Source organism: Plasmodium gonderi, assembly GCF_002157705.1.
Source record: "Plasmodium gonderi DNA, contig: Chr12, whole genome shotgun sequence".
Classification (NCBI taxonomy): Eukaryota; Apicomplexa; class Aconoidasida; order Haemosporida; family Plasmodiidae; genus Plasmodium; species Plasmodium gonderi.
Genome location: NW_021628937.1, coordinates 1,332,824 through 1,343,325, shown reverse-complemented (window position 1 = coordinate 1,343,325; position 10,502 = coordinate 1,332,824). Strand labels below are relative to the sequence as shown.

Genomic DNA, 10,502 nt, shown 5'->3' with positions numbered 1-10,502 from the left:
ATTGTTTTTTTGTTTATTATCATTATTATTATTTTATTTTATTTTTTTTTTTTTTTTTGTTTTGAATTCGAATGACCTGTGTAAATTTTACGCTATATATTTGGAAAAAAGGTATTTAAAAATATACCCTTTTTTTTTTTTTTTTTTTTTTTTTTTTTTTTTGTTGTCACTTTGCCTATGTAAATAAATACACACTTATTACTAGGGAAATTTATTTATTTCGTTTTTTAAACCTTGAGAAAAATGTAAAAAAAAAAAAAAAAATAAATAAATGATAAATTTATATGCATAAAGTGTCAGGATAAAATGGGTAAAAATTGGAAAAATTGGAAAAATCGGAAAAATTAGAAAAATTGGAAAAATTGAAAAAATAGTAAATGAGGAAAAAAATATTAAAACGGGGAAAAGTAGGAAACATGGGAAAATTGGTGTATTTCAAATATATTCGCATGTTACGATTTTACGATTTTCAAAATTTTGCACGATCAAATTTTGGCCAGCAGGAACAGGTGCAAACAAGAATGAACAAGAATGAACAAGAATGAACAAGAGTGAACAAGAGTGAACAAAAGTGAACAGGTGTGAAACATTTCCCGCATGCATGCTGCTGATGAGTTGGTTCATATGTGTTAAGATATGCATGTAAATGCGTGCACAAGTGTGAGTATGTGTTATGTGCATATATATGCTTTTTGTTTAATTTTTTTACTTAGCCCATTGATATAAATTTTTTGTTTATTATTTTGTTAAATTTTTTGCTAAGTTTTTTACCTATTCTTTTTTTTTTTTTTTTTTTTGTGCCCTATTTATTGTATCACAACCCACGAACAAACAGATACGAATGTGTAGTAGCCTCATACACATGAGCACAAATTTCATTCTCCTTATTTTGTTTCCCTTGAGTTCGTAGAATTAGAAAAACAAAAAAAAAAAAAAAAAAAAAAAAGAGGAGAGGTCTGAAATTGGAAAAGGTACACGTTACTAAATGTTATACATGTTTTTTTCCTCCCCACACTCCAGAGTAAATGTATGCGTATTCGAATTTAATATTTTAGAGTAGAAGCGTTTCAGAAAAGCCCGAATTATCAGTTTTCTTTTTTCTTTTTCCCCTCCTTTTCTTTTTCCTTTTTTTTTTTTTTTTTTTTTTCTTTTTTTTAATTTCTGCGTTCATATTCTTTTCCTTTCTTCATTCCATTCTCTCATCGTTTTTCTTATTCTTTATTCCTCCAGTTTACCCCCATTTATCAGTCACACGTAACCACCGTACGAAAATTATCAAATGGGAATTCTGCTTCAAACGTTTTATTCTTCATGTGCACATGTGATTTTGTATGCAATAAGGAAAAAAGTGTGGCAAAAAATGTGGCAAAAAAATGTGACCAAAAAATAACCACACGAAATTCCCACCTGGATCCGTGTCGAAATAAAACAAAAAAAAAAAAAAAAGGAAAAAGGGCCACTACGTGATAAGTTTTTTTTTTTTTTTTTTTTTTTTTTTTTTTTGTAAATAGAGCAAAGCAAAATAAATGGACATATGTTTTAAGGTAATGACAAATTAATTTGCACACACAGGAGGAAAGGTAGTTGCGTTCTACACGTGTGCAGACGCTTGTAGGTACCGGTTTTAATTTTGTTTTTGTGGTTATCCGTTTGACATTTTTTCCCTTTTTTCCAATTTTGCATTCGATATGTGAACTTATCATCGATATAAAAATTAATTAAAATATTTGGTTAAAGTTAGCGAAATGGAAGCATATACAAAATGATATAGTTTAAAAAAAAAAAAAAAAAAAAAAAAAAAGGTGGAAAAATGGCCAATGTGAAAAGCAGCAAAATGAATGCAAACAGTACAAAGGTGTCAAGTTATAATCCATCTTGAACGAGTAAAAAATTTTGCTATTCTTCTAAGAATGCCCTTCTGATGTATGCTACTTCAAAAATAAATTGCTGCAAGCAATTATGGACACATGGGATTAATCACCTGACATGTGAACAATAACATAACAACCATATGTCATATGTATATAAAAAATGGTTGAAAAGTACATACACACAGCAAGCACATGGTGTGTATTATGCACATGTTGATAAAGTTGAATGGGGTGGTTGTAATCTTTGATTGCTTCTTCAAATATGTACTTCCCTCCGTGGTGATAAAGGGACACAAGGAAGTTAAGTAAAATGGTAAGATATGTCCCAGTGATAAACAGAATAAAAGAATAGCACAATAGCAAAAAAAAAAAAAAAAAAAAAAAAAAAAAAAAAAAACGCTTCCAATGAGCAATTTCAAATAATGTCTTAGTTTAGAGGAAAAGGCAAATCCACACCCCACAGCGTGTAACATAGCCAGCAATACTGTGTATGTATGTATTTATGTATAGGCGTATGTATGTGCGTATGTGTGCGTTTCATATTTGTCATTGGCGTTGCATATGGGGATAGCTGTTATGGAGGAACTTTATCCTGTTCTCTCTCTCCCCTGGTCCTTATGGATGCAACATTTCTTAGTGTCAATTTTCTTCCATTCATCTTAATCACAGTTTTGCAGAAACTGAGGGAGGAGAGAATCTTTCCTTCATTGAATCATTTGCACATGATCGATCCTACACGCGCTTGAAATTATGAGAAAATTTGGCCTATAACATAATTAATGGGACTTTATTCTGCTGCTTCTTTTGATTCTAATTATTTTAGCAATATAAGGAGTGATAAGTATAGTTATTATAATTCTAACTGGTTCTGTCACTTTAGAAGCAATGTAAGCAAATATCAGTTCTCCCCATAAAGAGTCAATTTTTTTATGTAAATCATCATTTATATATTTCTTTAAGTGTGTTTTTTCTGACCAATAGGTTATGTCTGCTAATGATATGTATTTAAAATGTACAAAGAAATATGAACAACAGAAGGTTACTAAAAAAACGACAAAATATGTTCCTAAACCAATATACCCATACTTTTTAAAAAAGTTTTTAACATTAATATGTGCCAATTTAGAATTTTTTATAAATTTTTCTTGTAATTCCAATAATTTTTGTTTTCTTAATTTATATTTTTTTTTTTTCTTCATAGTATATATCCATAAGTGATTTATTTTTATTTTTTTTAAAACTTGAAAAATTTTCGTTTTTGTGTGAATAATTGCTTTTCTATATACATGTTCGTTAAAATTGTTTTTGAAATTTCCTTTTTTTATTTGATAAATAGATAAGACAGAATTTATTTTATTCTTTTCTTGTTTAATTCTTTTCATTATTATTTTATAACTATGTTTATCTTTTAATTTGTTTAATGCGTCTTTTATTTTTTTTGTCAATAGTAGAGAATGTACATTCTTGAAATAATTCCCCTTGAAAATTTTGTTCTTATTTATTACTCTGTCATTCTTGTATATTGTTTTCCTATCATATGGGGTATAATTATGTGGCACCTCATTTTTTTCTCTTTCTTTCTTTCTTTCTGTGAATTCTCTTACTTGTCTTATATTATCAGTTCCATTTTTACGTTCTTCTTTTTTATCACTGTCATTCTGTGCAGTTTTAAGTTTGTCACATTTTTCACTCTCCTCTGCATAACCACATTCATGCTTTTCCTTTTTCGAAATAGAATTAAAATTTGCACACAACTTTATCCATCTGTTTTCATTTATTGTCTCAATCAGTTGTTGTTTATACGAAACTACTGATAACTTGTTCAAATGATCATACTTATGAAAAACAGAGTTCTGAAAATAGAAAGTGTGCCAATTGTAACTTCTGTGCTTATTGTTATGTTCGTTTTTATTTCTCGCATCAAGGTATATATTTTTGCTATTCAGCAAAGACGAATAATTCGGAAGCAACCTTCCTTCACGTCCTTTTAAATGAGAGTTCCAAAATTGAAAACTATGTTTACTGAAATTTATTTTGTTGCAATAATTGGATATTCCCCCCCTTGATAAGTTTTTTATATTGACAAATGACATCCTTCTATTGTTTTTTTTTTTTTTTTTTTTTTTTTTTTTTTTTTTTTTCTGATGGTACAAAAATTTCATAAAAAGTGTTCATGCATATTTTTCTCCGAACGTAGGCGTATGAACATATGATATAGGGTTAAAGTTCACCTCTTTATTATTCTTATTTTCATCTGCCTCCTTCCCTCTCCACTCCCCCTCCACCCTTTACATGCCTATGTAAAGGGTAGAAATTGGATTTCTCTGATGGCTTGTTTTCGTTTATGTATGAATATAAGTACGTTAATGCTGCTACCATTGGGGGGTAGATAAGAGGTTACATATGTAACTTCTTACATGTGGAAACCCCTGCTATTTTTTTTTTTTTTTTTTTTTTTTTTTTTATACGTTTCTTGCTTACTCAAGCTTCATGCCATTTGGGGGGTTCCTTGCCTTTTCTTGGTCATATTCAGAACTATTTTTCTCTCCTCTGAATTTTTCCTTTTTAAGCATCAGTTCTGACGTCGTATGAATGTTGAAAAATAAAATAAAAATGAGCACATCCGTACATAGCAAATGTATGACAAGTCCTGGGAAATCACAACACCGTGATGGGGCACAAAAAATATAGTTGCCTCATTCAAGCTTTTCCATCGGATATTTTTCCTTCTGTGCAGGTGGAAAAAAAAAAAAAAAAAAAAAGGCGTTGCTTTGGTACGCTGTGCCGTGCTGTGGTATTCATTCATATGCATGCACATCCTTAATACATGCATATATTTATGGACTTCACATATGATCATCAGAGGATATGTAATTTTCTTCCTCTATTTAAGTTGCTAAAAATGGCAAAAAAAAAAAAAAAAAAAAAAAACATGTTTTTTTTTTCTAATGTTTTCTCCTTTTATTGTACCCCCTTTTTTATGCACAATACGGATTTGCATTTTTACAGACGCATTTTTCTGAACCTTGCCCCATTAACCCCCGTTGTAGAAGTAAAAAAAAAAAAAAAAAAAAAAAATTAAAAATTGGAAAAGAAGTTACACCCACCCACAATTGAAGTGTTAGCAAATTGATGAATTTGATAAAATAACAATTTCTGCCATTTGAAGGTGTGTAATCTTCAATGATTTGCAAAATGACCAACCCAGAAACAACTGATGAGATATCTTATGTTGTAATTTATCAAGCCAAAAAAGTGGAGACACGAGAAGTACAGTACATATATATGGTCTCTTTTTACATGCGAATTTTCTAACTTTTACAATTTATAAAAAAGTGAGGTCCAAAAAAAAAAAAAAAAAAATTCACAACCATTTATGTTTGTTTAAAATTTTGTGATATGAATAATACGTAGGTTATGGGTCTGTGTGCATTATATATATAAAATACTTTTTTTATATTTTAAAAAAAAAAAAGAAAAGAAAAAAAGGTGCTAACCACGGGGGGCTCGCTCATAAAGCTGTTTATTCATATGCGCATACACATGATGTCTGGCACTTGCACATCCTTTACACAAATGTATGTATGTATATATATACATATACATGTATAACACATACGTTATAACGTACAGAATATACAAAGAATGTGTTCACATAATACAAGATTACTTGGGTGCATTTCCGCACATAACACGGTGTAAAATATGGCAAACAAAAAAAAATAAATGATAATGATAATAATAATAACGAAATAATAACAAAAGCAACAACAATAATAATAATATAATAATCCATAAATAAGTAAACTAAAGGAACACCTCTAAATGCATTAAACATAAATAAATGATGTAACATCCCTTGTCTGTGCATGTAGATTATAACCATTATGGAGGGAAAAAAAAAAAAAAAACACACATGACATTACTTTTTTTACAAAAAAAAAAAAAAATCAAACGACGTAATTTAAAAACACACAAAACATCATGTATGGGAATTACCAAAAGTTCGCACTCGCGGATGAGATGGAATTTTATTTGTGAGAAATGACAGACATAATAAAAAAAAAAAAAAAAAATTCATATATGCTCAGATTATAGCATCATGCATATATATCACTGAATAAAGGTGTGCGTGGAAACGAATCGACGGTGTATAAAAATGCACACACAAACAGTATATGAAAAAATATGAACACGTACATATAATATATACAACATATTACTACGATATGCACATTTTGTTCATATTCTCTTTCGCCCCTCCTATTTCTCTCTTTTTTTTTTTTTTTTTTTGTTATGTTTCATATCCCCATAAAGTCTAATATATATATATATATATATATATATATACATGTACATATTGTGCAAACCTGATGGGGATAAGAATATATATTTAAAAAGAGAGAAACTTTTCTGTGAATGTAACTCATCCTTTTATGCCAATAAATTATTACAACGTGCTGCATCGTAATAACTCCTCCTCACCCTTTTCTTTCTTTCTTTCTTCATATCTTTTATCCCAAATCAGTTACATATTCGGTTTAACCAATCTACAAGCAAGGTAACGGTTTCACGACTATTAGGTTCCCCTGGTAGTGTGTGGCAACCGTACTTCAAAATATACACACTTAGGTTTTTAAATTGTTCCTCTTCATGTAATTCACCTCCTCCATTTGTTTTATTAAATTTTTTTAAATTGAATGATTTAAAATAGCCATGATCAAAGGAAGTCCATATATCTTTTCCCCCCTTGACATCATCTTCTGAGCTTACCAAGGAGATATAACTATCATTTTTGAATATTCTACTTGAGGATTCAAAGAATTGTATGGGTTTGAAAAAGGGAGAATCTTCTTTCCTTTCGTCATTTAATAATTCTCGTTGTTCATGTGGGTTCACGTTGTTGTTACTGCTGCAGTTGTTGCCTTTGCTCAAGGCCGAATCGTCCTTTGTAGGAGTGCACAATGGGGAGGAGATAGCAATGTCAATCATATTTCCATCCGTGTTTTCAACAACATTGGTATCTGCATTGCCATCCGGAGTAAACGGCATTGCATGGGTTAATTCAAGCCGGTTACTCATCAAGCTTTTTTCATTATCATGGGTTTGATCATCATTCCTCGGTTGTCTTGACAACGAGGGGAAAGAAGAAGCCTCGTCAATGATATATTCTGCTTCTGCTGCTGGTGGTGCTGCTGCTCCTCCCCTTCCCTTAGAGATCCATGGGCTTCGTAGGGATGTGGAACCATTGGATCCTACTGCTCCAGATTCGATGTCTTTTTTTTTTCCCTTCTCATTCATATTTTTGGAAGGAACTGAATTCCCTCGTCGAATTCTTTCTGCATCTATGATTGCTGCATTTTTTCTTCTTTCTCTCCTATTATGCAAACGCATCATTTTCCTTAAAAAATCAACTGCACCCGTGGGATCTACGAGACAGTCATTCTTTGATTGAATAACCATAATATCTACATCACTTTCTTCAATATGTTTCAAGTTTTTATATGATAAACAATTATCTGCAGCACCTACACATTCAGCTGCAATTCTTATACGAAGGGGCCCACAATATTGATGAGGATCTATTTCTGAATCGTGCTTTATCCAAGGGTACATAGCATTGCTTTCTTTTACATTAACAGGTAGAAGAGGAAAAAAATATTTCAAAAATTTGGTGGCTGATATGAGAAGTCTGTTACTAATTTTACTTTTTTGTTTCCCTAAACTAATCATAGGAGATACTAGAACTAATGATTTTACATAACATTTCCATTCTTTATTTAATCGGAAAATAGATTCTAAAGTTTTTAAAGCTATACAACCACCCATAGATAAACCCATAATAATAATTGGTTTCAATTCATTTTTTTCTTTCCATTCTTCTATAAATATTTCCAATGCTTGAATAGTATCAGATATGAAATGATCAAAGTCTTCAATGTAACAACGATAGTTTTTAAATCCTTCAGATAATCCATGAGACTGATTATCAATCCCGAAAAAGGAAAATCCGTTCTGATTAAATTTCTCTATCCAACTATTTTTATATGACAATGTTCTTACACCACAATTACAATAGTTACATATACCACACATGGAACAATAATATACATTTGCATCATAACTTACTAAAGAATCCGATTTATTTGGCAACAAAACATTTTCATCATCGATTATATCATCATCACTGTTACTACTACTGTCGTAGCTGCTGCTGTAATCACTACTATCTCCACTAGCATTATGTTCAGTCATGTAATTGTTCATACCATTTGCTCGTGCAATACTACTTCTTCCATTTTTTGGAATTCCCTTTTGCTGATAAAAACAGTTTGAGGCAGCAGTGGCAGCAGCAGCAACAGTGCTCCCGAAGCCACCATCGTTATTATCATGTGAAGGATGAGTGCAGTTTTCGCTATTTCCCAGATTAAAAATACTAGTTAAATGATTTGTGCCTTCATTTATGTTTGTAATACACGAAGAGCAAGATAAAAACATGGTTAGCTTTTTTTCTAAATTTTTTTTTTCTCTTATATCTGGCAAATTACATGATGAAGATAACTCCGATGCGTCACTATGTATCGGTTCACAATCATAAAGCATATTATTTGTTTCGTTCATATTTTTAAAATCTTTGCTGAAATTTGTCTGTAATATTTTGTTAAATGAACATCCTACACTACTTCCGTCATCTGTAATTGAATACAAAAAACTTTTTTTTTTTTTTTTTTTTTTTTCCTTTTTTTTTTTTTTTTTTTTTTTTTTTTTTCATATTTTTTTTTTTTTTTTTTTTTTTTTTTTTTTTTTTTTTTTTTTTTTTTTTTTTTTTTTTTTTTTTTTCTCAATATTTTTATTTGTTCTGCTGATATTAAGATCTCCATTTGGGTTCTCGTTAGTGTTCTCGTTAGTGTTCTCGTTAGTGTTCTCGTTAGTGTTCTCGTTAGTGTTCTCGTTAGTGTTCTCGTTAGTGTTCTCGTTAGTGTTCCTGTTCGTGTTCTCGTTCGTATTATCGTTCGTATTATCGTTCGCGTTTAGATGAGGTCCAACTTTATCCTTTTCGAGAACACTTTTCATTGCTTTCCGTTCTGTTTCATCCTCATTTATGCAGTTCGTTGTTCCCTCGTAACTTAAATGCTTGTTGAACTTTTCATTCACGTCTTTGTTTCGCTCATCGGATTCTTGTTCACAATTTTTATAGTTGCCTTCTTGAGGAACCTTTTCGATTTCTACCTTATCTTCGTTTTTTTTTATCAACACGCTAGAATCCCAACAGTTAAAATTGTTAGCAGTACTCATAAAATTATACTCAGCAGAAGTGTACTTTTTTCGTTCCTCTATCTTCTCATCTACCCATGCAGGTCTTCCCATATAATTTAAATATTCATTTCTTAGATGAGATGTTATTCCATGTAATGCAAATACATATGCCTTTGGATTTTCAACTCTCCATGCATATCTAGCTATTTTTAAATTTTCTTTATTCACAAAAAATTTAATTTCTGGGTTCCCATCATCATACATTATCATATTATGCTTACCATTGTTTTTATCTTCACTCAAGTTAGTTCTCAATTTCTCGTTACACACCTCCTTTCTCATTACCTGTGCAGCATCTGCGCTCTTGCTCTTAGGTCGTGTCACGTCAAATGGTAAATCTTGCTTCTTTGACGTGGAATTATTTTCCTCGTTGCATTTTTCTCCATCCAAGGGGGGGACAAAGCTAGAATAACATGAGTGAAAATTTGCTCTCTGATTTGGATTAGAATCTTCATTTTGGTTTCCATTTTGGTCTCCATTTTGGTTTCCATTTTGGTCTCCATTTTGGTCTCCATTTTGGTTTCCATTTTGGTCTCCATTTTGGTTTCCATTTTGGTTTCCATTTTGGTCTCCATTTTGGTCTCCGTTTTGGTCTCCGTTTTGGTTTCCATTTTGGTCTCCATTTTGGTTTCCATTTTGGTTTCCATTTTGGTCTCCGTTTTGGTCTCCGTTTTGGTTTCCATTTTGGTCTCCATTTTGGTTTCCATTTTGGTCTCCGTTTTGATCCCCGTTTACATTCTCGTCTGAGCCTCCTATGACAACTTCTTGCCGCTTCTCACTTGGGGTCGAGTGATGTGAATCCTGTCTGCTTATCCTCTCAATTAATTCGTTCCCCCCGTTTCCATTATTATTTTTGCTCATGGATAATTCTTTTCCTTTTTCAATAGTTAATTTTTTGTTGTTGTTTTCTTTTTCGATCATATCTCAATCGTCTTGGTGTTCCTTTGGTCATATTATATGACGATAAGTTTTTTTTTTTTTTTTTTTTTCAACTGTTTTTGTTTATTTATTTTTTTTTTACTCTCCTCTTTTAAAATTTTATATTAATCCAAACTGAATGTTTTGAAACTTGTGACAGTTGTTCTACGTATCCTTTTTTTTTTTTTTTTTTTTTTTTTTTTTTTTTTTTTTAAAAAAAAAAAATTTTAAAAAAAATAAAAAAGTGCAAAAAAAATAAAAAAAAAAAATAAAAAAAAAAAGAAAAAAAACTAAATGTTTTTTAATTTCAGAAGGTTTTTTTATAATACATATATAAATATAACAAATTGATTGATATAAAAAATAAAGATAATTTGATTAAACAAGATAAAGTGA

The 10,502-nt window shown here is 30.6% G+C and overlaps 1 protein-coding gene across 1 annotated transcript, besides 1 other annotated feature; it reads right to left on the bottom strand.

Moving 5' to 3' along the window:
- Positions 1-2,647: 2,647 nt before the first annotated feature.
- Positions 2,648-3,964, bottom strand: PGO_122760 (hypothetical protein, conserved; the record flags this gene model as incomplete). The annotated part of the gene is made up of 1 exon (XM_028689066.1): positions 2,648-3,964. One exon carries the CDS (start codon positions 3,962-3,964, stop codon positions 2,648-2,650), a length of 1,317 nt encoding a protein of 438 aa, XP_028544867.1.
- Positions 3,965-6,395: 2,431 nt separating this feature from the next.
- Positions 6,396-10,109: a sequence feature (PST-A protein;~nonsense mutation produce stop codon).
- Between the last annotated feature and the right edge of the window lie 393 nt (positions 10,110-10,502).